General features: G+C 38.0%; 1 protein-coding gene across 1 annotated transcript in view; it reads left to right on the top strand.

Annotated features, from left to right (window-relative positions):
- Positions 1–442: 442 nt before the first annotated feature.
- Positions 443–26,676, top strand: part of ADAMTSL3 (ADAMTS like 3) — a gene marked incomplete at its 5' end in the record, with an annotated part of 185,956 nt that continues 159,722 nt past the window's right edge. The window contains one exon of the mRNA XM_082322576.1: positions 443–517. Coding sequence (XP_082178702.1) covers positions 443–517 — 75 coding nt within the window. The remainder of the gene's footprint in view (positions 518–26,676) is intronic.

The raw sequence follows: 26,676 nt of genomic DNA on the forward strand, positions 1-26,676 counted from the left end.
TGCAAATGACTGCTGAAGTCCCAGAGCTGGGCTCTCAGCTTTCAGTGGGTGAAAGTGCTGAACAGTACCTCAGAAATCCTATGCTCCTTGGATTTTACCTCCCAGAAATCAAGATGGGAGGTGTTCCCAGCTTGATAAGTTCTCCTCCATTCAGGAGATAATCAAACTTGGCCACTATTGTCAGCTTCCCCAAACCTTTCATTTCCCCCCCTTTCTGTTCCCTAATTGGAACTGCCTCACCCTGCAGGCTGTGCTCATGGCATGCACTACGCGTCTGCTCCTCTGGCCAGCACAGAACTCCGGTGTTTGCATTGCATTTCTTCCAAAGGCCGGTTCCATGCCTTTGCCCAGTTTGCTTTAGTCATTGAAATTCTGGCGGAGCCCACTTGATTTTGTTTGTAACTTGAAACAATTTCTCTCAGCAGAGACCCAAGGCACGAGGATGGCCAGCCCTAAAGCCACAGGGATCTCCTGGGAGATCGCTTGGCTTGCTATTGCTCTCTATGCTCATCTACAGGTAGGCAATGAACTTGTTGCTATTGTCATGCCTGGTCCTTTATCAGATGATCTTGCTGCACACTTTGAATTACTGTTTTTTAAACAGAAAACTGCTGAAGGAACTGCACTGTAAATAAAAGGCTCCCGATGAGAAGGTTTTCCTTTCACTGAACTGAATTTCAAAGACATCCACGTGGGAAATTAATATTCTCTCTCTTCCTAGTAATATTGTACCTGACTTTACTATATGTGGACAAAAGGGAGATCTTGCCAGATGTGTAATGCCATGGGTCTTTCTAGGCAGCACAGCTGCTCTTTGCCCCCAGGAGGTTTAGCACTTGATAAATGTTAAGATACTGTAGGTGACAAGGGTTATATAAATACCTGGGTGGAAACATCTAAAGCACTTGGAAGCCAGTGTCGGCGGGGGGAGGGTGGTCCAAAAAGGTCTTTCCTTCAAGTGTTCAATGAATACAGGCACCATGGAGGAAAACCATAGCTGCCAACTGATCTATTGCCTGACACATGAGCCTAATCAGTTCCAAGAAGTGAGTATTTCAAGAAATATGGTGTGCTGGCATGCAGCAGAGATGTTGTTATAGTATGTCATTCTCTATACTGATAGTTCCCACAGCACAGAATGTTTCAAGCATTCTTCAGTCTTAAATACACCCGCATCCAGAAATCCTTAGAAAAGGACAGCTAAATAATCTGAAGAATATTTTTTGAAATAAATAGCATCATTTTTTGAAGTATTGTAGTAGTTTTTGACAAAAAAGTAAAATCTTGGTTTTAAATAAAATCAGTGATGCTGTTTACCGTAGTACTGTTGTGTACTCTTTGTACTATTGCGATGGTGAAATGGTGGTTTCGAACTGGAGCCTGGTGTGCTGGGTGTTATATAAATGTGCATCCTGAAGAATTTTGAATTGAAGGATAATATAGCAGGCAAAAGTAAATTCAAAAGGAGTGTGAAGAACTGAGGAGACTGTACTAGACCGCTGAGTAAGCTCTGATCAATTTGGGGTGGACTTTGAGGTTTAAGGTAGTGGGAATGGGCTCCAACCCATGCTCAGTAGCACTGCTGAGTGCACTGTGTGCTGTGAGTCATCTGGCAGCTACCTGTTGATGAACACCTCCTGTATCTGTGTTATGGTTGCAGCTAGTCATGAAGGTACACTGGTTACTTGAGTAAAGGACTTGCCATTAAAGTAAAAATTTTTAGATTTTTATTAATTGTGCAGTAAACTGCAGTGCATTTGGTGCATGTCCAAGCAGATAGGGCAACAGTGGGATCTTCTGCTTTTTGCTTGCATGTTTCTTATGCAAGAACAAAAATGTTATTGACTTTCTGTGCCTGTTCAGCTTGTGTTTTTGTGTGCAAGCAGTTGAGCAATGCTGTAATAACCGGCCCTATAAAACATTCAGAAAGCAGTATGTAAAGTTCACTTCATAGTTCTGTTCAAGATGAGAATAGAAGTTCAGAGAAGGGAAATGTCAACCTTGTGTTTGGGCCTTTTGGTTACGAAGAGATTGTTTGTTTGGTGGTTTTTTTTTTCTTTTTTTTCTTTTATAATATTTTTCTTGTATTTTTTTCTTTCATATTTTTCTTATTGTAGAACTGGAACCAGTAGTGGCATAGTTTCCTCTTCTCCACAAATGGTTTGGCATAGCTTCACTTGTCTCTTTATAATAAAAACAACCCAAACACATTGGAGTAATCAATAGGCTATTGTGAGTAGCTTTATGAACATTTCAATCCAGGTCAAATTTTTTGGTCTTGATTGTCCTTTAAAATATTATAATCTATTTGCCATATTTGAGTCATTAGCACTTAACCCCAATCTTGTAGGAGGCCCTTCTGCTCCTAAGTTTTAGGTGTTTTATCACAATTTTAGGCACATTAAAGATATTTCATATTATTTAACATAACATTTTTGGTATCCAATAACCATTAATTCTTTAATTGGTTGCTTGGGGCCATACTATATGGACCACACACAGTCATTCTACCCTAATATTGTACCATAGCTTCCACTTGTGTTGTTTTTGGCTATTAAAGTGCTTATGTCTGGAGCTAATCAATTAGAAACAATTGGATGCTGGGCAGGGTCACAAGTCTATGTCATGTCACTTATGTGCAATTGATTAATTTCATCCTGCTTGAGGCAGGTACAGAATAAAATAATGACCATTTTAAAAGAATGTGGTGGGAATGTGGTATGAATGTAATGCAAAGAAAACTTTAACATGAGAAGTTGTGAAAAAGAGGTAGCTGTTCTGAGAAGAAATGAAGTTAACTTTGGTTATAGGAGCCCTTTCTGATTCTTCAGTGTGGTAACAAGCACAGCACGGTGTTTAGCTAGGCCCCAAACTGAACTCTGCCCTTACAGATACGTAGCGTCTCAAGTTTGACAAAATTATTTTGTCGAGGGCAGATTAGCCGCTATACTAGTAGGTAAATTAGATTTCATAGGATAACCCAGTGAATAATTTACCACTGAGCATTGCTGAGCTGCCTGTTCATTAAATCTGCTCTGTAACCAAGAGCAGTGGCATAAATGACTCGGGAGGAGACCACTTACGGGCTAGCCTTGGCTGTGTTCTTTTGCAGACATAGACCCTACTTTTTCTGATATGTGCCAATATAAATGAAATGAATGGAACTGCATTAGTCTAAAGGCAATGGTAATCCAAGCAAGTGATGTCTGTATGTTTTTCTTAAAACCAAACAAAAAACCCCCTACCACCAAATGGTAGCAGCAACATAGAATAATTTGTTGTTTCTAAAGATTTAAATAATGAATCTATCCAAAGATGTTACTGTGTTCCACAGACTCTATGTATTTGTGAACATTATCTATATCCTTGGCCTTGAATGTAGCTGTTCATGTGTATTTATTGCTAAATATGGTGTAAAAGGCTCCTCATTTTTCTCACATGGTAGCAGGTGAGCTATCAATAGTACAGATTTTAGGAGATGGTTAAGCTAATAAACAAAATAGAAGTATCCAAGTCCAATTTTGCTTTTTTAAAGTGATCTCTTGAGTACATATGGCTCCATGTTGGTAATTGAAAAGGCAGGATGCTCAGCCTGGTAACCAGCTCTTTCTTAACCTTGTGATAATATGTTATTACACCATTCAGCTTGATGCTGTTATATTTGTTATGAAAAGTATGTAAGACTGTATATTCTTACTAATGGATTAATGGCAGCAAGAAATGATGGCTAGCAGACTCATATAGACAAATACACATCATCAAGAATTTTACACATGGATTCATTTTAGATTTATTCTCTGGTATGTTGTTTTCAAATCAGGAATACACTGATATTTTCTTAGGTTCCTACAGTCCAAATTAAACCCTCTACAAGTCAGTCCATCTCACCTCCAAAGACCATGGGGCTGCTAATGTCTGAGGAGCGAGTAACAGCAAAGACACCATGTCTGGATATTTAAGAAGCATTAGCTCTGGGTTTCTATGGAAGGGAAAGTTTCATAGGTCACATATTCATTGAATAAACTGTTGGTTGCTTCCATGATTTATGTTTCTGCAATCCCTGCCTGCATTATGTTTTTTTCTAACTATCTGATATTTTGGATATAAAGGATATACATGCTGAAAACATTATCTTATTCAAAATGATTCTGCCATAACCAATCTGCCAAAAACTACCAACACAGTAAATGTCTTTAAGGTTGAGTTTTGCAAGGCCAAAAATCTGATGTCCATTATATGACATAGTGGACTTGGAGACCCATCTTTGTGGAAAACCTTTGGAATATTGTTTTACAGTCACTGAATGTATTGTACACCAATGTTCAGAAAATAGATTATGATCTACATGCCATACAATAGTAAGGATTTTTAAATCTCCAGTAACTTTAATCAAAAATATTAGGATGAGATTTGCAAGTCCAGAGTTAGATCTGATGCAGTTTCACTTTTTTGTAGGCAGGATGCAATTCTGCACCCATCTGGAGTTTTGCCATCGGCCTCAATAGGCCTGTGGTTTTATTCTTAGTTTGAAGATTGAAATGCCTCTACTATAGACAAATAACACTTCTGAGACTCTGTAGAAGTGTTCTGACTTAAAATATTCATTGTTATTGACAAGGTTGTAACTCAGTGACAGCATTACCAGAGAACTTATGTAAGTTTCTGAACTTGCTTTGAATTTATGACTAATAATGATTGCTCAGCCAGTGCTCATAGGATCTGAACTGCTGTTACCCCCAATTTACAATCCAAAAGAGTTGAACTGCCAGAAAAATTGTGATGAATCTGTCTTGTGACTTGAGACACAAAATATGTATGAATACTTATTTTTTAAAATGTACTCATAAAATTTTTAAGTCGACTATGGGAGATGACCAAGAGTACAGATGATATCAGTAAAGGCATCCTTTTACTATCTCATTTATTTGTTTTCATCTTCTCAGTAAATATTTTTATCGTAGTAATTATGAATGATGCTTGCAGTGATACAACTCAGAAAATCAAGCTTTGGTTATTCAGCTAAAGCATGGTCGAAACCCATTCATTCCAATGCGGCAAAGGTGGTTTAACGTCAGTGTCCAGCTAGATTTCGAATTCTGTATCTACGTTTTCAGACATGGGTATCAGTGCTCACTAGGATGATAATTTCTGACGAGGTTACGCTAAAAATTGGGCAGAGATTCTCAAATCAGTTGTGTGTAGAGCTGCAAATTGCCAGTTCCAAAACTAGATATCCAAGAGTCGAACACCTTTAGAGAAGCCTCAAGTGTGGGAATAATCTCTCAAAACAGCCAGTGGCTTCTAATTTCTCTTGAGAACTTAGTGAAGAAATGAAGGAATAGCTCTAGGATGATCTTTGGTTTTAGCAGATACTTGAACACTTAGTCATGGATAAGTACTCATTCAGGTCTGCTTAGTGCCGCTGGATCAATCCCATTCCCTACCAAATTGGGGCATAAACGGCACTGAGGTGGCAGTTTGGCGCTGTGCACCAAATTCCATTCCTGCCTTTGTATCACAGAAATTGTACATGATTGATTGTACTGATATTAAAGCCCTTTTATTGTTCGTTCAGAAATCATGATTTGACCATCCAAAATAATGAGTTTCGCTTCAAAAGAACATATATTTAAAAATTGGAGTCCTTTTCATTTGCTTTTATTTCTAGAACCTGTAGGGTTCACATATTTATGTCTTTATCTGCAATTTTGGGGCTTGAAGCTTTTCTTAAAATAGTTTTCCATGCTCACCTGAATCTAGGAGCTGGTGTTTAAGTAAACACCAAATAAACGTGGCTTGCAATGAAGTAGTAAAATGTATTAATTTCAGTGATAGTGGAAGCAGATTTATAATTGTGCCACTATACTTGTTTGTGTTGTAAGACTATGCAAGAAATCTTTGGGCATGAGTTATATCATACTGTGCAAATATTGTACTTTGCTATTAAGTCAGTGTGTTGTTAAGATCTTATATAGTTGATAATACTGATACGTACAGTCCAACACAGTCTTACTTGAACAGTCCCAGTGTAATTCTTATTATGCAAAATCTCTGTAAAACAGAGAGAGTTTGTGCATGGTGAAAGAGTGGGTTTGTTTTTGAAGTACAGTTTGCTAGCGAGCGCAACATTCCAGAAAGGACATTGGATATAGCCATGGCAACTCGAGCGACAGCGAAGACCCACATAGGAACTGTACAGCACTGCAGTTCTGATACGCCCTCTACACTCACTTTATTGTCACTGATAGATAAATAATTCCTTTAGGTTTTGAAAGCATGCATATAACTTTCTGTCCCGTAAGAGGAGAACTTTTCTTGATATTAGCTGAAGTCTGTAGACTGTCAAGTGCTCTTGAATTTAAGGGTCATATTTTCAAAATGGCCTCGCTCCAACTTCTAAGAGGGAGTACAGTTCTACAAACTCACTTTTTGATGACCGTCAACTATGCAAGGGTGCTAAACTTAATGCAGATATAGCAGCATTTTCAGAAGGGTCTGTGTGATATTGAGCCTTTGTTTTGGTGACTTTCAGTAAGACTTGAGACATAAGTTAAACCCAAATACTGTTCAGTACTTAACTATTGGTAGGTGCTTAGCTGGATTTTTCGAAACAAGTAACGAGGTAAATTTCAATTAATCCAATGGCAAGCACTCATTACATGCCTTAGGCACTTCCAAAAGTCTGGCTGAGCATTTCTCATCATATTTAGCTGATTAAACCAAAACTTTCACCCTTAAAACTCTTTTGAAAGAATAGGTTTCTGGTGTGCAAATTCTAGTACCTGGCTATGTAGATATCTGATAATACTTGAGAAGTGCAAGTGCAAGCATCATGTGTTTATAAAGGGTGGGCAGTTTTTGAAAACTTGGCCTAATATATCCCTTCCAGACAGCATATTACATAAACTGTTTAGGAACAATGTTATTTCTGTTTCTAATTTTATATTTATTAGATTTAACATCATTATGCAGAGAAAATGAAAACAGTATTCTCAGTCTGTTTTGAGAAATGTGGTTTCCAAGAATTGTCAGTTTGTCATGCTTCTGGATGCACTAGAAACACAGTGAATGCAAGTCAGCTCGACTAAATTGTGAAACAATATTAAAAATGCATTTATGATTGCAATTACTAGATTGTTGTTGTATGCTAACTGTTGTCATTTGTGCCACGGTGGGAGGTCCCAACTGGTTAATGATACTGTTTTTTAGCATTAAATAAGTGGAGCGTTTGTTTATATGCGGAAACATGTATTTCTGTATTTATGTAATGTTTTTTCTGTCATCAGGTGCTTTGCCAAAAATTGAAGCTGCTTAAAATTTACAGGGTACAGTCTCTTGTCAGTGCATGCAAGCAGAACAGGGTATCATTTATAGTGTGTATATATGAAAGGACCTATAGAGGCTCACGCTATAGTAAATGCACCCGTGAAGAAGAGAGTTTTAGCTGCCTGCTCTATTGCCTTTTAGTGTCACAGAAATAAGATGACATGGGCACACCTGCACTGCCACAGAATGCAAAGAGTAAGGGATTGTGTTCTCTCAAGCTCTGTTTGGCAATAAATATTTCCTGGCCTGCACCTTGCAGAAGCTCTGAGAAGGCTGCAGAAACTGGATTTATTCCCCGCTGGCTGATTCAGCAAGAAAGTAACTAGCTCCAAAAAAATCCCCCCCTTCTGTTGCAATTTCCCTGCTTGTGTATGTGGCTGCTCCAGGCCATCTACTGGCATGGAGAAATGTGAAAGGATGATGCAAGTACTGGTTGCAATACATTCAGATTTGCCTCTTCTGATAGTTTTCCTTGCTTTCCCAGCTACTGCAGCCTCTTGTTGGTGTAGCAGTGGTGTGGAAGCAGAAGGCTAAACAAGCTCGGTGCTCTCTGTGGGTGTATAACAAATGAAATATGCTAAAATATGATTTGGCTTCCTCTCTTGAGAGTCTCCTTTTATTAGATGTTTTCAAGGTCTCATTATTCATTTGGTGTTTTGTTTTCTTGAGTCTCCAAATAGTTTTAAACTGTTCCCTGGTTGACTAACATGGATGTTGGCTGAAAAAACCAATAGCATAGTAGTGCCTTGAGTATTGCCTGCTTGGTAGATGATGTTCTAGTTGGAAACTGCCAGGTACATCCAACACATTACTGATTCTTTCAGCTGATCTCATCAGCACTTTGTTAGAAAGCAGAAGAGGGAATACATCTATCGCTGGAGAGATGCATTGTGTATGCTATGTAGGGATTTTACTAATGCCACTAACTGATAAGACTGCTTGATCAGGCTCTGTTTTTGTCGCCCAATTTTATAATGAATATATATGAATATAAGGTGTTTTATGTGACTAACAATTATACTTTTCCTCTAGACCAGTGATTCTCAGGTAAATCTTTTCATGCAAAAGCCAGCTCAGCGCTTGGCAGCAGTTAACAGTGCAAATTGAATGGTAGGAAGTGCTATGAAGGGAAGGTGTAAAACAAGCAAAGAGTATCATCCTTTCACTGTATGAATTCCTGGTTTGCCCGCACTTGAGTACTGTATACAGTTCTGATCCCTTTATGAATGGGGTGGAAAGGCTAGACAGGAATCAGCTGGTAACTTGGTTCTTTCAACATAAGAACTGAGTGCTATTAAATAAAACTACCAGGAGACAGATTCAAAACAATGAAAGGTGGTTGTCCTCCATGTAATGAACTTTGGCACTCCTTGCCATAGGGTTTTTGTTTTTTTTTTTTTTTTTTTTGTGTAGAAGGTTACATGGATTTCAGGGGAGACAGGATGAGTACTGGGAAGATCCACTAAGTACTACTATATAGACAAACCACAGGAGGCTAAGAAAAGTAGGTGAGTCCAGGGAAGTATTGTACATACTTGTTCTGGACATGCTCTTTGGGTGTCCAGTTACAGCTACTGTCAGAAGCTGATGGGCTAGATGGATCCTTGGTCTGAACTAGTTCAGCTGTTCTTATGCCATTTTGGTCTTCCTTTGGGCTACACTCGAGGATCGTTGAACTAGACGTTAGAACCAATCCTAGACCTACTGTCACTCATCATTTAAAAATTAACAAAGAAATATATTCTCCAAACTCCACCTGTATCTGGAGGTATGTCCTGGATGCGTAAGAACTCGCTCAAAACCTACGTAGGTGCCTACATTCTGAGCTTCTTTTTGTCTGCCTGGAATATTTTTTATTTTTTACATTTTTATTAAATTTTTTCCTTGCAAACATTTTTGTTATGTTTCTGGTGCATTTTCAAATTTCAAAGTTTTGGAATGATTTTTAAAGTATGCAAGGAAATTTGGGTCATCTTGCTTAATTGCTGGAGTAGTTTCTTGTTTTTAAACAAACACTAGTATTTCCTTGAGCAAGATAAATAGAGAAATGGCTTCTGATATTTTACTAAATAAGGCTTTGGCTTAAATTCCACTTTAATTATGTGGTCAGTCCTTCTGTAAGACACAAATATTCCAGACATTTTCCCTGCATGACTGAGCACTTGCCTTCACCCCAGTGTGAAACTGCGCACCCAAATCCTTTTCCCATTTCCTCTTCCTATCTCTTTCAGTTAAATTTAGAACACAATAGGTTGGTTAAAACTATAAGAAAACCTCCAGAATGCCATCTTAACGTATGGGTTTTTACCATGCAGCTGTTTATCTTCTGCTAAGAGGAAACTATAAATGTATTTTTAATGCCAGGAGCTGGGCTTAAAATGCCATTACTTATCCAGTGGGGATAGATTTGAAAATTAGTAAGCAATTAGATCAGTAGGCAAATACATTTTACTTAATGTTGCAAGTCTCAGGGGCCTTTCAAATATCCTGTTAGCATCACCTGTTCTTAACTTGCAACCTTTTAAATCTTTACCTAGTCTTAAACAGCAGTGTTACTTTGAAAGGGAAAATTTTCTGTATATTTTTAATTTTTATTTATGAGCTGAATTTTAGTTTGTTTTTTTTTTTTTAAAAAACTTGCATGGTTTCTCCAAGGGCAACAGAGATGTACTGGGAACACTAAGCTTTTCTTGGAGAAAATTTCTTCCTGTAGATAACCATCTTGAGAAGGGCCTTAGCTGGGATAACAGAACATGTGGGTCTTGTTCTGATCTTTTGAACTTGCTTGAATTATGTCCTTAGCAAACACCAATGATGTATTTGTTTATAATTGCTTATTTTTCTTGCTGAATTTAGACCTCTGTAAGCCATCTGTCGTATGTCACATAGAAGCCACTATTTAGAAATGGGGAAAATGTAGGAATTGTAAACTTTCTTTTTTTATTATGCCAAATGTTAAGGCCAGTCCTTGAGAACACTGAAGAAAAGACCTTGTTCTCTTCAGCTGTACTATAGGAGTGTTCCATCATTCCTTCTCTGCCAAAAGTTCGCATTGAATCAGTGGTAGTATGAGGACTCTCGGCCTAAGCGCTATAAAACCTCAGTCCTGAAAAAGATCCAGGCTGGGGAGCCCCGTGGACTTCGTTAGGTTGCCGTGCCACAAGTGAGACCTTATTTTGTGAAATTGAGGCTTTCTACTTCAACAGTACAACATTCTGCACTTGAGTAACAGTGCCAGTGAAGTCTGCAGGCACTTTGCCTGAGACATCAGTGGGAGTTTTTCCTGAGTAAGACCTGCCCATAGGAAGCAAACTGAGGCTGAATTTCATTAGGGCTAACTAGTTGGTTATCATATTTCCTGTTGTGTGGTGTGAATCATTTAATCCCTTCTTCATGTAACTGCTAAGGACAGATGGCATTTAAAGCTGTGTCTGCAGCTGTTAGTTTTCTTGAAAATTGGCTGTATTTATCCCTCTGGAAAAAAAGCAGAGATAATAAAAAAAGATAATTTGCCTGTTGCTTATAAACCTTGCAAAATTTGAAGTGATTTCCATTTTTTTACATGTCACTTTTTTATTGTGTGTCATTGAAGACCATTTTATCAGGTGTTCCAGACCATCCCTGTTGGCAGGAATTTCTCCGAACTACTGCAGAGGGAAACATCAAAACCAGTCCTTAGAGCATGTATGCTATTTTTCAGGAGAACTGAAGCAGAACATGGAAATTCACTTTTTAAAAATCGATGTGACTTTTTGCCAGATTTACTATATTCAGAAGATTCCTTTGAACCTTTTAACGGGTTGCACTTTCCACTGCATGGTGCAGTTCTGCTAATGAAAATAGAGGGAAACACAAGGACACCATAAATAAGGAAGATACAGAGAGCTGATTTCTACATGTAGCATTTTGTCTGTGCATATGAAAATTGACATCATGGTGTTGGAATGTTGACCGTGTTTTGCATTTTGCTAGCTGCTCTTACTGGAAAGCATGTGTTTCAAAGGGAGTTTTCAATTTTTATAAGTCTTTGCCTCCATAATAGCCCAGTCTTATTTTGAATGTAGACTTCAGCTATGAATAAAATTTAACTTGTGAAGTAAGAGATTCCTCTGGCACAAAATGGGAATGAATTATGCAAACATTAACCAGTAATGTGCATGTCTGGATCAGAATAGTCAAAGCCAACCTTTAGGTTCCACTGTCACCACTCAACATTGTCGTACTCTGTTCAAGAATGCCTTACTCTGAGAGTAAGGATACTGAGTTCTGAGGAACTCCTCTCCAGAAAAGCTGCGGTAAGTGTGGGGAAGGCATGGTTGGCTGCACAAAACCAACCCTTTGTGGGAAATTTTCACTAATGTGCTTTCTTAGCTCCAGATGGGTCTGTGAAATAAGGGAGCTGAGAAGTGAAGAAAGTAGACTAGCAGCAATGAAAATGTGGCACTAGCCCTTAATCTGGAGAGTAATCATCCACATAAAATTGGCACAATTCAATTAGATTATCTTTCAGTAATGGACTGGCCTCTCTCTTCAACCTTCATAATCCAACTCATTTTCCCAGAGTTTCAGAGTTATATACTCCGTAGAAAGTTGGCAACCCAAGTTTCCCATGTCATCAACTCTATCCAGTCTCATGAGAGAAGAGTTTCCTGGTACAACATCCTTGCACCTGCTAGTTCTTCCCCAGCTCCTCGCAAAATCAGATCACTCTGAACCCCTTAATGAAATTATTCCATGCTGCTTAAGCAGTTTACTAGTTTTTCTAATAATGCGATTCCTGAAGTGATACAAGGCAGGTCCAGTTCCATTAACCTGTCCTTGTGATGAAGGACCCAGATTCTTGGTGATACTTTCAGTGTCTAAGGTCAATGGATTTGAAAGAGTTAGACATTTATATTATTCTGAGAATTTACATCTGCACCTTCAAGTTAAGTCAGAAGTACCTAGTACCTGTCAAAGTGCATATGCCTTTGTCTGCAGAGAAAAGCTAGCACACGTTTTTTACAAAGGAGTATTTACCACCCCTAAAAAAAATATAATTCACCTTTTTATGCAGTGGTGCGCAATGTCGAAAGCCTCAATTCACTGCTGAAGTTTTAGACTTTATTCCTATATGTATGCTATATGGAAATATGTGCATGTATAGTGTATGTAATTGCACTAACAAAGTCTCAGGCAAACTGAGATTGTCTTTTGTTGAGTTTTAGTCTGAATTAAGTGTTAGATGGCTGCAGGTTCCTGATGGACTCTTCTCTGCATATAAGTTACAGGGCTGCTGTATGAAACAATATATGATTATTTACCCTGGTGTTATTTTTAGTTGAGAAAGTAGACACAATCAGATCTTTTTGCACAGCTAAGTGAGAACATGGGTCAAGAAAAATGAGGAATGATGTTTCATGTTGAAGGGTGATGCAGCTTGCTAGGCTGAATACCTGCTTGAACTGAGGCTTGCAGTGGCATGATTAGTCTTGTAAGATGGGGTCCTGCTTGCCTGATTTATCTTTTGTGTTGGAATTGGCTCTTTTAATAAAGTAGCTTAGAAGAAAATCCCATTCAGAGCTGTATAATTAACATTAGGTAGGTCAGACATTATATATGGAGCTCTTAAACTGAAATAAAATTTAGATTGGTGGGGGCATTCTCATGAATCTTGCTTTCAGAAGCTGGTACTACTCTTTGTGGAGGTCTTTGTGTTTATACTTGTTAAGTTCTGTTCATTGGTACTTGTTAAGTTCTATTCAGCTTTTAAAATGCTGGTGTAGCTCATTACATCCTCTTTTTGGAGGATGCCCTCTTTTTGGAGGGCTGCTGTAGCAGCCTGTGCTGTGTATATGGGCTGTTAGTGCCAGAGGATCTCTGCTGCAGCAGTCATTTTTCTCTGTCTGTGGATTTTCACGAAGGTTGGTGCGGTACTCAGCTCTTCGGCAAGGCGCTGGAGTTGCAAAGGCCTTTCAGTGGGATCAGTCCATTCACGGCTGCCATGGAGGGCACATAAGAGTACACGTTTTCCAGAGACATGTAAACTGACTCACAGGGCCCTCACCTATCTGTTATTTTCCTATATCTTGTAAATAAAAAAGTGAACCTTAACTGATTGAAAAAAAGATCATAATTATTGTTAATATTTCATCAGAACATTTCAATGTAAGCAGCTAACTTTACATCTCAAATGTTCAATTATTAATTGTCATGATAGATACCTGTGACTTTTATTGGTTATTTCTAGAATCCTGTTTCAAGTATAGCAAGATTTGTGCAAGCTTTATTGTTCGGGGTGAAATTTAAACTTTATTAGGATTAAGTGTTTAATAGTATAATTTGCTGCATATGTTGCAAATACAAGCTGCTATGAATAGATCCTCTGAAAAAAAAAAAAACCAAAAACCAAAAAAAACATTTGATATGTTATGTATGGACTTTAATCCAATATATTGTTATCTTTAACTAAAGGAAATTATAAGAAGAGATTTACAAAGAAGGGTTTATTCTATTAACTTTAATTTTTTTAAAACATTTTTCAACTGAAGTTGAATTTGGTTTCTGTATTTTGACTTTGTTTAAAATGTGCTGTACATAACTTCCTTTGTTCCTTGAATATTATTTTGAAAACAGTACAAATTGGCTGTTTTTCATATACATGAGAGGAGAAAAATATTATTAGTAGTAGGTGGAATATTTATTTAAGTGGGGTGCCCTGTTTTTCTATTTGTCCACTCACAGTAGACTTGAGGATTTAAAGTGCAAGGTTTCCTGTTATAGTACTGGAATTTTTTTCATGTGATTTTTATACCTTGTAAAGAACTGGGAGAAAGGCTCTCCCTTTCCTACATGTCTTCAACCCCCAGCCTCCCAGGAAGCAGTAGTACAGAACACATTGGTTTAGAATAGGTATCAGGTTTTGGCTCGATGCTGAAGGAACGAAAACAGGAGGGCAGCACAGCCTTGCGTTTTCCCAGTCTGCATGAGGCACTTGATTAATCTGTGAAAGGCTGGTGATTGGTTTGGATTCTTATGGCTTTTAGGCAATTTGGAATGATTCTGTGTTTGTAAATGGCAGGAATGAATAGTTTTGGCTTATTTTGAGATTCAGAGACCATATTGAATCTTCTTGGCATAGGCATTTTGACTTGGAGATTTTATTATTGTCCCATACTTCCTTTCAAAGGGTGTAGTTGCTTCTTTGAGTATTTTATTTAAGTAGGTAATCAGGCTTTTTTGAGAAATTGGTTGTATATTTTATAGCACAATTTGCAGTCAGCCCCTTCCTCTGTTACTAAAGCTGGAGTAACACAAAATGAGGGAAATCGCTGTGTGCATCATCTTAACTCTAAGAAAGGAAAAGCACATAGGGAAGGGACAAATCTCATTAAGTCATTTTTGGATGGTTTTCTGCAAGAGGGCAACAAATTTCAGACCTTGTGTGGATGTGTAGGATTCCCTTCAGCCTTTCTACCAGGAACTATAAAAAGCTTGTATAAAGGCACAGAATAATTAGAGCCTGAGTCAGGCCAGCAAGTTGGCTTTTTTCACTATAATCAGGATAAAAGAACATCTCTCTTGGCAAAAAGGACTGGGCTCTGAAATAGAGATGTTCTGGACTGATAATTCCAAGTACAGCCAAACTTGCAGAGAAATACACAGGTTGAGATTTATATTCAGGTCTTGTTATTTAAAATGGATGCTGTTTAGACTTCATATAATAACATTTTACTCTGTGTAGAGTGCAGAGGAAGCCAGGCCTGTAAAAAGTGCAAATAAAACCAGGATTACTGCCACAGTTAACTTCAGTACGGCTTAAGTGTGAGAGTGAGACTATCTTATTGTTTACAATTTGTAAAGCACCAGAGAATGTGAAGATATGTATAATTAAGCAGGATAAGCATAGATCAACCGAATCCTTAAGAGCACACTATTTCACACCACTGCAAATTCACTAGATTGTGTAGGTTCTAGCTTCAGCAGTTTCTAGTGTCATGATTGTCTTCAGTCTGAGAAATGATAGATATATAGGGCAAAAGGAATCCTCTGCAATTAAATAAAAGGGCGGATAAATTTATTTCCCTGCCTTTGCACAGTCCATTGTTCTTGGATTCTGTCTGTATTTTGAAAAGTCTTAGAATGCTAAAGACAAACATATGAGAATCTGGAACCATGCTAAAGCTTTAGATATTGAACTGTTAGGGTTGGCCTCCTAGCTCACATTAGCTTGTACTGGCAAACTAAGAGCTGACTGCGGATAAGAAAATTCAGGGGAGGTTATTACCACAGGTCCATCCAAAAGTGCTCAGAAATAGTTGAAAAATATTCTGTAGGAATAGTGCCCTTCTGTAAATCTTTAAAATTAAACGATGCTGTCAAGAATTCTGTTTAACCTTACTTGCAAATGGTAGCTGTAAAAGAGAAGCTGCTAGATATGCAAGAATAGGGGATTTTGCACTGTTGGTTAGAAATCAGGCATGCATTGGGAACTCTGCATTTCCCCTTGCCCTTGCTGTTTTTAAAAGTAGTGAGTGGAGTGTCCCTACAAGGACATGGGGTTGAAAACCTGACATGACAACTTTTCAAGAGACAAGGTCAAGTGGACAAACCAAGATTATGTGTACTCTTGTAGAATTCAGTATATAAAAGCTGCCTTTGCAAAGCTGTTCCGTAGTAGCTGTCCTACTTCTGAGAAAAATAGTGGTGTTTTTCACTTTGCTGAAACAGTGGAGGCCAAATGACTCTCCTTGTAAAAGATGTTTATGTCACTTAGAGGTAGTCGCTCATTTTACATGCAAGACAAATGCAGTGAGACCACTAACCACAACCTTTCCAGTATTGGTTGAGGTAGGAGGGCTTTTCAGTAGCTTGACTACAGCCGTCTACTTAGTGTTCAGTTGTGTGTCTAATTTTTAGTGCTGGTAGATTCAGTGAAATGCCAGTAACTAGGTACATGCTGAAAAGTTATCACCCCCTACAGTTAGATTCTTCAAACTGCTAGAAAAGAGAAGGAAACAAGATAGTTTATCTTACTAGCCATCTGCTATGCCATCAAACTCCAATGTGGTATTCTGAAGGAGTAAAATTATTCTGTTAAATTTCCCGTAGAAAGATAATCATTATTGGAAAGCAATGCATGACTTATGACATGTCTCAATTCATCTGTCCTGGGAGCTATCCATTGTACGTACACATCTGCTTCTGTACACCCACACAGGATGGGAAGATATTCCTCCACAGGAAGGTCTTCCGTTCCCTCAGTATGCAGGTGGTATGTATTGGCAAATCACATATTGTGGATATGGTAGCCAAGTTCCCAGAGTAGTGCACACATAGTGAAGCAATTCACTCAACTTCAGCTGTTCAAATGAGAATACAAGATGGGTGAGTAGGAATATAATCACATGGCTTATCTTTCAATGTTCCTTCTGTGATACCTGTTTTAATCACTTATACTTGCTACTGGTTTATTGGAAATATAGACCATTAGAAGGTTAAAAATGGTATGTTAGCGAGATCAGTCACAGTGAAGACACTCGGTGCTTCAAATATTTAAAAAGAAAATGCAGAGCATTTAAGAGGGCATCATACTTTTTTAATTCCAAAACGCTAGACAATTTTTTGCCTTTGAATTAGAGATGTTCTTCAGTGTTCTCCATTCTTCATCCTTTTTCTTTTGTCATGTTCATTGAATGTCTTTCTGTAATCACGTGGATCATTTTAAAACTGCTTAATGAAATTTCTTTGCTGGTCATGGAAGATGGGTGATAAAGTTGTAGTGTTGAAACTATCCTGATTAGAGCAGGCATCCTGTTCTGAATTAGCAGTATCTATTTTCATTTTATGTCTGACTTCCTCAGCTGTGTCTTTTAACATTTCAGCAATTCCAGTTTATTCAGAGGATTTATTTCATTCTTTCCAGCAGCAGATCCTGTGTTTATCTTTTCTCACCTCGGTAAGAGCCCTTTCCCCTTCACCATATCAGTCCTCCAGCATTACTGTGCACATCATGTAGAGGAACAAAAATGAGTGTCATTAAACTAATGACCGTTAGTCTTAACAGTTGTCAGTGAACAGATGCCTGCAGTGCCTGTCATGTGAGCTTTTAATTGCTCTGTTTTTTTACAGCTAAAGCATAGTTATCTCAATAGTGGCTTATTAGTAAGTGTACATGTGAAATACTGTCAGTTAATGCTAGTAGATGAATTGTGACCATGACAATCATCAGATTAATGGTAGTTCCTCTTTCATATTTGGTCTTTTCTGATTTGTAGACTTTGCTTTTTTTGGGGTGCTTCTTCTTCTTTTGTTACATTATTTGCTTTTTGTTCACTTATTGACCTTTTTCTGGTCAGCCTTTGCTTTGTTAATGCTGGACAGTGTGCCTGGCTCAATACAACACACAGTTAAAACCTTGCCCTGCTTGAGATGCTTTCACTGGCAAGAGACAAAGGTAAAGTACACTTTGAGAACAACCGCCCCTCTCCCACCAAAAAATGAAGAGGAAACGAGAAAGTGGATGGATCAAAGATATCAAGACCTGCAGCACTGAACCGAGGGAATAGTTAAGCTGAGATTTAAATGAGGCTAAATTAAATATGTAACCGTGTGGATGCATGCTTGGAGAAGTGAGTTGCAGTGTTTGAAGAGGGGGCCTTGGTCAGGGAAAGCATTTCGGCAGCAGATGATCAGGTGGGAATGATCAAGATACTGGAAGTCAGTGGCAATAATCTTAAAGTAGCAGATGATGACAACAGAGATGCTAATAAGACAAAGATAATTTCTTAAGGGAAAATGGCTTACTAGGAAGTAGCATGCTTTACCTGGTGGTTGGTGTATCAGTATTCCTGACATCAGTACAGCTCGAAAAGCTTAAAAGCTCTAGAGTATTTGCAAAAATGCATTTGAGACTTAGAGACTGCGTGCTGTGAACAGTTTCTTTCGGGAATTTCTCTTTAAAATCATGCTGAAACAGGTGTGCACATGTGGAGGGCGCTTGGCTGAAAGGCATTCACCTCATGTGCCTTATTAATAGCCTTAAACCAACATTCCTACAGCAGAGCCATGGCCATTTAACTGCTTCCTTATTGTGAAAATGTGCCTGACCGAGTCAATGTGCTAGGCTGCTCAGCCCATAAACCCTGCAAAGGCACTTATTGCAATGGAGAAAGAAGAGTAGACAAAGAACTGGGTTAATATCACTAAAATTATCAGAAGTGGTGGAAAACTAACAGTGGAAAAATCACATTTTCCTCACCGTGTGTTAGACGCATTCATGTGCTGAGCTGTTGTAAATCATAAGTTAGCCTGAGAGTGAACATCTGGCTGTGGCATTCTCTACAGTCTAATTTCTTTCAGGTGAGGAAGGATTCATCAGCTAGAGGTAACAGGGAGGAGAACCATTTTAATTATTTACACTCTTATTCAGGATGGTCTGTCTTTGTAACTAGAATTTTGGGACACCCTCCCACCCCGGCCCCTCTTTGAAGATACGTTGTCAGGATGGTAGCAGGCGCTCTCAGTGCTCCACCAAAAAAATGTGAATGAAGAACAGTGTTAGCCCAAGCTCTGCTATTCCATGGGACAGCAGTACCAGGAGTGTGTTTATAAGTATTTTGGTCATTTGTGGGTGCTGTTAGGCCACCACACCCCGCTTTTCCCAACTTGTTTGAGGAAAAGGGAGAAAATTATTTCTGGCAATAGAGGACAGTGTAATATAGCACAAAAAACCCCTACAGGCCCATCCGAAGGCCTAGATCAGAAGCTAGGCAAATTCAAAGCAAAAATATATGGAATTTTAGCAATGAAGGTAATTAAATGTGGAAATAATGTATATAGTAGGTATGTTCTCTTTTGCTTGATACACTGCAAACTGACTGAATCTTTTAAAAAATGTTTCTTATTTTAAGAAGAAATTATGAACTTGATGCAGAAATTTCCTCACCCAGTTCTGTGGCCAGTGTCGTGCAGGCGTATTAGTGCCTTTGGAACGTACAAGAGAAGTTCTGGCGCCACTGAGGTCAGTTCTCCATTTACTTGAGCAATTTTGCTCTGTTAATCTGTACATGCACAAGCTTTTACACAGCCTTATCTATGTGTATTTATTCTTTGTGGAAGTCACTGAAGTAGGTCAGCAAACGCCGCTGATCAATAAAGATTTTTCTTGCGTCTTGTGTTATTTTAGTTCTAGTTATTTTAGTACAGCTGTGTGACCTTTGTGTGTGTGACATAAGTATATTCTTTTTTAGAGGGGTATTTGTGTGTCCTATGGTCAACTGATTTGACTCATCTCTGAAGAGGAATCTTGCCACCTTATTCTTCATGTTACTAGGTTATACCTCTTTACGTGGTATTTACAGAACTCTTTGAGGGTCTCATTTGTTGAGAAGTTTTTTGATGGTAGATGCTGATTGTCAGAAACTTTGTCTTCCTAATCTGTCAAAGTTGCTTCTTTGCATGCTCTTTTGGTTCTCCTACTTGAGTTTTGGGCTGTTTGATCTTCAAAATAGTTGCACCAAAGATGTATTTTCTTATTGAGAAATTATTCCAGTTCTTGGTGGCTGAGAGTTTGCCTGCTTCCAGGTCCATTTCTGTTATGAGAATTTGTAGTCCTTTACAGTAGCAGAGCAATTCCATACATTTCATCTATCTGTTCAGTTCATTATAAACACCATGCTTATGACAACATTGTATAAACAGTATGCAATATTAAATATTACTAGAAATATTGCTAGTGCTAGGGCAGGCTTTTTTGGAGCTGCATACTTGCCAATTTTCCCCTGCCACCTGAATCAGAAGCAGATGTGCTGAGATTAAGGGCAGGGAGAAAACTCCCTATCATTAGCAATGAAAGGCATGGCAATGCCCTGCAATATATGATAAAGAGTCACTGTTCAGCCTTCCCCATGTTACAGAAGTCTCTGTTTATAATTGCACTTGTGAACATCTTTCATGACAAGATCTTCAGTATTTAGCTCTGAAGCATATAGTGTTTTAGGCTTCTTTTTTTCCCCTAAGTGCCATGGTTTTAATACCATTCCATTGCCCCACACATTTCCCTTCTTTGTGTTTTCATTATGCAACAGGAATTCTCTTAAAAATCTGGATCCGCCACTAGTTCTAGCAGGTGTTTGGCTTCTGAGTGCCAGAGTTTTTTTCCTTACACAGCTTATGGATGAGAATTTCACTGCCCTTAGGCACAATTTCAACTGAAGTATATGAAAAGCATGTTACTATGTCAATTCAAATTATATCACTATTAAAGAAAAAGCTCAAAAGGAAATTAAATACAAATAATCACACTAACATAACATAACATTAATAACATTAAGGTTATAATTTAAATTAAAAAGAATCAGGAAAATCTGAGTCAGAAGTCACATGTCATTCTTAGCCAGACTCTCCTGAGAGCAGCCATTGTAAAATGAGGATAATGACAACTTTGAATCATATGAGATCTCTTGATGAATAGTACTATAATACTATAGTGTATAAGAACTAAGTGTATTTTCTAACTCTGTATAGGAACTGTATAAGAACTAAGTGTATTTTCTAACTCTGCATAGGAACTATGTATTGTGTAAAGTCTCGTATTCTACTTTCATCATTAGCCTATTTGATAGTGGATAACAAAATTTTTTGCAGTACCCAACAATGCGCTAGGTCCCATTTTGCTCGCATATAAATGTGTCAATTGCTAGCCACCTGTATTGTCTTCCTCGGTGTGTTAAACCTGCATGTAGAAAGGTTGGTGATGTCTAGCTGAGGATATTGTTCCTTAAATCCTGAACCCTGCAGTCACATCGGTGTCGGCATGTCACTGTGGCCAAATGTGCCCCCCAAAAAGGGGCATTTTGCAAGTGCCGTGCAGAATTGCTTGCAAAATAGTGCCATGAAGTTTCACCTGCCCAAAATTCTTGCAGGAGGCTTCCTGTTTAGATGCAACTCTTGGTTACCTGGGATCATTCACACCTTTCTTGTACCCTTTCTTTAGCATTCTTAGAGCAGTTATACAGTCTGGATACTGGTGAAGGGGATGAGAAGGAAGTAATTTATTAGAAAGGGTGATGTTGCCCTTGCAAGCCTATTGGGTGGTATTTATGTCCCTAGTAAAGGATTAGACACCTGCAGCTCATAGCCTGCTACAGCCTCTCATTCATCTCATGTGGCCCGCAATCATCAATTTTTTTGGTGGTGGTATTGAATAATCCTAAGGTCTATGTTAATGCATGGCCTGCCAAAGCTACTAAGGTGCCTTGCTTGCCCCTCCATGATAGACACTCCTACTGCTCAATGAAGGAATCAAACTCTATCCTTTCTCATTTCATTTTGTTCTTTCTTTTACTCCTTAAGCAATATGAATCTTCATTCAGTGCATGTATTGATTTGTTGGGCTTTGTAATTCCACTGCCTCTGACAGTGATCCTACATAGCCTTAAACTATGTTCCTTTCTTGCCTTTTGTAAATAAATCTGCTGTTCCTCAAAGATTATGCTTCCAGTCTCCTCCAGCATGTTACTGGAGCTGCAATCATGTCCATAGATAAGCAAGCAAGATTGTTTGTTTCCTGCAAATGAGTCCATTCGGTTGTTAGCAACTTGTCAGTTTAGCAAAAAAATTCTTTCACCACATGGTGTTCGTGATAAAGGACACTTTAACAGAACTTTAACAAAATATTACAGATTATCCTCGTTTCTTTGCTAAGGATGCTGACAGTACTTTTGTAGCATATTTTTTTCTGTGGAGATCATAAGGACCCTTAGAAACCTTCAATGAATAAGAGAGAAATAGAGTTCCATGAGAATGTGCTCCAATAATGCTGAAACGACTTGACTTATGACAAGAATTTTACCAATTATTAGGTTACTAAATAAAGAATAAAAAGAGCATTTTGTTTGGAATAGTGGAACATATGGTGAAAGAAGGGATAAAAAAAAAAATTTTTAAAGACTTCAGTCACCTATGTCTCTCTTGCTTGCAAGACTTTAAAAAGAGGTTTTAATGAAATAGTATTTTCTGTCTCATTTCCAGATTTTCTAACAAGATGTTCCTTCCCTTTTACTGTTTTAGGCACAGAGGAGTGTTCATCAAAAGGATTTTAGCAAAACTTCAGTCTTTAAAAAAAAAAAAAAAGTTAAAACATCCCCCAACCACTCCCCGTGCCCCCAAAGCACCAAGCCTCAGAGAACGTGCAGGTAGAATCTTCCTTCACTATTCAAAGCCATTATTAGAATTTCACGTTATTGTAAGGCAGTGCTTTATTTAAGATAAATTGTTGAACAAGACCTTTATGTAAAACATATAAACAAGTAAAGAAACAAAAATGCGATGGAGCAGTCAAGCTGTGCATACGGGAGATAGGAATTCATGAATGAATTCCTTTCCCTCCATACAGCAGGTATGTATTCCCACTATGCTGGGAATATAAGTAGTATCACCACTGTGGCAGGAAATCAGAGGACAGGGATTAAAATTACTGGGTTTTTTTGTTATCTAGTTTCTTCTCTTCCAACTGGTAAATCCATATCTTTGAAAGCCTTTTTTCTTGTTCTTAAGAAGAGACTTGTACACTTTGTATGTGAAACACTATTCTCAGTGGTAATAGTAATACCCAGCTTTTGTAGTATATGTTTTATCCATATGCTATAAAATTGCTTTTACTTTGGCTCTAAATATTGTTGTGCCCAGTCCCCCAAGGCTAAACTAAAGACTTGAGGAAATAATTGAGCATTGCATATTTTGAAAGCAGAATCTGATCCACAGTCACTACCTTTCTGACAATAATTGGAATTGAACTGCTCTAGGGTCATCTCGTCTGAGTGCTGTATTTTTCACCTTGGCTCTTATTAATGCAAAGCTAGAGAGCATTGAATATCTAGTGCTAGTCACAGTCCTAATAGTGTTATACTGCAAGGGATGTTGTCCTGCTGCAGATGTATTTGGGCCCTGGTTCTGTAAGGGTGTCGGTGGGAACTTTGCCATTGATATCATTGGGAGCAACTTCAGTCTGCTAGTGCAGCTCATTTAAAAGCAAATATTAGGCACATCAAATCAATCCTTTGGAAAGAAGGCAGAGTCTGCCTAACACAGACTTTAGAAGCAGCTTCATTGGAAGAAGGAAAACTCCAGGGTTCATATTTCTTTTGGAAATATGAAACAGAGTTGATATTTAAGCTGGGTTTTGAAACTAAATGAGATTTTGGCTAAATGCTACTGCAGCCTTTCAGTGAAAAGTTTAATCTTTTAGCCAGACCATAGCAAGAGAAAACATAAGTAGTTGTTGATAAATATCCAAAAGCTTAATCACTAGTATACATTTTAGAAGGTACAGAAAAAGGTTTTCAAAATGTGTTGATCTCAGTCTGCAGCCCAAGCTATGCCAAAGAAAATGTATTTACATTTAATCAAGAAAAATTTTGGTAGAAATGTCATTTTGAAAAGACTGAAAGATAGTAGCTTAATTTAAAACCAAAATGATTTCCATTATCCTTCTTGTGTTCAGTGTTGGCTTTAAGTTGTACAAACCTACAGCATGAAAAAAGGTTTAGACTGAGCACTATTGTTTTGATGACATGATCTTAAGTACATTCAAGTCAGTGGAATGACTCCTAGTGCTTGAACGGGCGCAGGATGGGCTCCGTTTGAGCAGCAGAGACGATGTAGGCAGTTGCTTTCTTGCAGTTGTGAATATGATTGTAGTTATAGATTAAATTCAGTTTTCAATAGTAGACACTATTCAAGCAATAGCTGAACTTTCTAAGTTGCTTGCTAACAGCATTTTACTGTGTCATAAGTAGGTGGCTTATGCAAAACACTTATGAATTGTCCTTTGCTTATCTTTGTAAGTGTCTTCAACTTACAGGCACATTTTCCCAAGCTTGTTTTATTTCTGCATGTTCTAAACAGGTCTAGAATGAGAGATGAGAGGAAAAATCATTAGATTTGGGCTTAAATCAGACAGGTCTGAAGTCTGTCTTTAATACAGAGCATGCACCACGGAAAAACAATCCTTGAGTCACACACTTGAGTTCTCTCCCTGGAAGAACTTTTGGTTCGGTCTTTCAGGTTGTCTCGTCGTCTCACTTGTGACTTCCCTGATGAAATCTGACAGTCATGTTCAGTGTTTCAAGGTTCTTTTATGAAGAAGTGCTTGGCTTTCATCAGTTCAGCTGAGTCCTTTTTCTTTTTTTAGAAGAAATGACGTTTATAGTTTAATTCTGGTTTGAAATGCTGGCCTCTTAGTTTAATATTAATAATTAAATAATTGGCCTGGTCTCCAGAAATGTTGAGCTGCTGGCAGCTTCTTTGGAAACTCAGTTCACTTGCAGGGTCTTTAAATGTTTCAGAGCGTCTAGCATTAGGAAGTTGTTTTTGTAAATCTTGGCCACGACAAAAGCTAATCTGAGTCTTACTAGATATTTATTCATCAGGATTGCTTGCTCTGGAGATATCTGTAGTTCTGAACTGTTAATGTGACTTTGTTTATCTGCTAACACACTTCATGTTGTAATGAAGCTGGAGTGCTATGCTATGCTCTATCTTACATTTTTCTACCGGAGTCCTTGAAAATCCATTAAACTGAACTGCTACTTAGCTGGTATATTACTTCCCTGGGGCGTAAATCATATGCTACAGCAGCTTAGTAGACAGATATTTAACTTGAATTAAATCGGAAAGCACACATTTTGGTATATGATTGGACTTGCCGTGCATATTAATGACAAACATGTATTTACAAGTCATTAAGAACGCAGATAGTTTTTCTCACTTTATCTGCTTTTTCCATCTTTTTCCCTTAAACAGTGATTTTGGAAACTAACACTCTCAAGACCCTGCCCAATTTTCCTCTTCCAACAAGAACTAATAAAAAAGCCACAAAACTATGGGAAGCAAACGGCCTTCACTGTGCTGGTCTCTTTTTATAGAATTTACTTTGGGCACGATAGTGCAGTTGCTCATAACTAGAAAGCTTTAGGCGACCAGACCTTTGTCTTTTGTCTGTTCCTCTTTTTAAAAACAATATACTGAGGCAGTTTCAGGAAGAGTGTGGTATTTTGTCATCTTTGGCATTTAAAATAGATAATTTTGAAGTTTTCATCTTCATTACACAAAACAGTTTGTTCTCATTATACTCCCAATTCTAGCAAGCACACAGGCTTGGTTAGGGAATGACTGACTTAAATCTAGGTAATGCTGATATGCATTAGGAAGTATACGTAACAGCATAGTTCTTATTTTTCTCTTAATGTGGTTCTTGGTGCCAAGAAACTCTAAAATTAAAAATTCCTCTGTGCCTGAAAGATTAGTGGTTTACTTCTAATTATGTTGAAGTCATTTGTTTGAGACATTTCATCTCTGTTTTCTCATCTTCTTGACCTTCACAACTTAGACTTAGCAGAAAGCTCATTTTCTAAAGCTGCTGCTGTTTATATATAAATATGGAACAATTACTTTCCAGTCTCCTGGTGGCTATGATTAAATAGAATAATGGCGTGTTATTATGAGGTTGGGCTGAACTTTGTCATAGCCTTTGTATCAAATGATCCCCGAGAACTGTAGACTAAACTACATTTTTTTTTAATTTATCTGAAATTACAATAACAGTTTAAATCCTTGGATGAAATTATTTATCTGTACCTTGGAAGGAATGACCAATGATTAATATTTGTAATTTTCAGTCATAGGGAAACTCTACATTTTAGCAATTGCTCTGATTTGATAATTACAAGTGAGCTGGATGGCAATAGTTAATAAGAATCCTGGGTATCAAGATAAAAAATAGTAGTTAAAGTTGTTTACATTGTGTAGTGGTTTCAGAGTTTGCATTTTGTAGTGGTTTTGGAGTGTGCCAACAGGATTCCTTTTGGCTCAAACTGAACAAGATGATGTGCCCCAGCAGCACACCTACTGTGCTTCAGTCACTAAGAGATACTCAGTCCATGGGATTGACTAGACTTAGTTTAAAATAAGCCCCTCTCCTTCAAATATGCTTTGTGTGGGCATTCCGGTCCTGCACACCATTTTTATCTGCAGATTCGCTCCTAATCGGCCATGCTGCTTGCTAATGCCAGCATTGGCTAGGAAACACTCAGTAATCATCCCTCTTACTTTCAGTAATAAAATAAAATATAAAATCCCCACATCCAGCAACTTTAACTCGGGCAGATGCTTCTACTCAGAATAGTACACAGAACAATGAAATCAGGCAGCAGTAAAAATGACAACATGCAACTCTGATGGAGGGAAATCTAAAAACCAGAGGCTTGCATATAAGCTATTCATTTTGTCTTCTGCAACTGAAAGTGGAAGAGTAATTTAGTCTTTAAGCACTCAGGTGGGGAGTGATGAGTGAGGAAGCAATCACAACCT

The sequence above is a fragment of the Platalea leucorodia genome (genome assembly GCF_965183815.1).
Source record: "Platalea leucorodia genome assembly, chromosome: 9".
NCBI classification, from domain to species: domain Eukaryota; kingdom Metazoa; phylum Chordata; class Aves; order Pelecaniformes; family Threskiornithidae; genus Platalea; species Platalea leucorodia.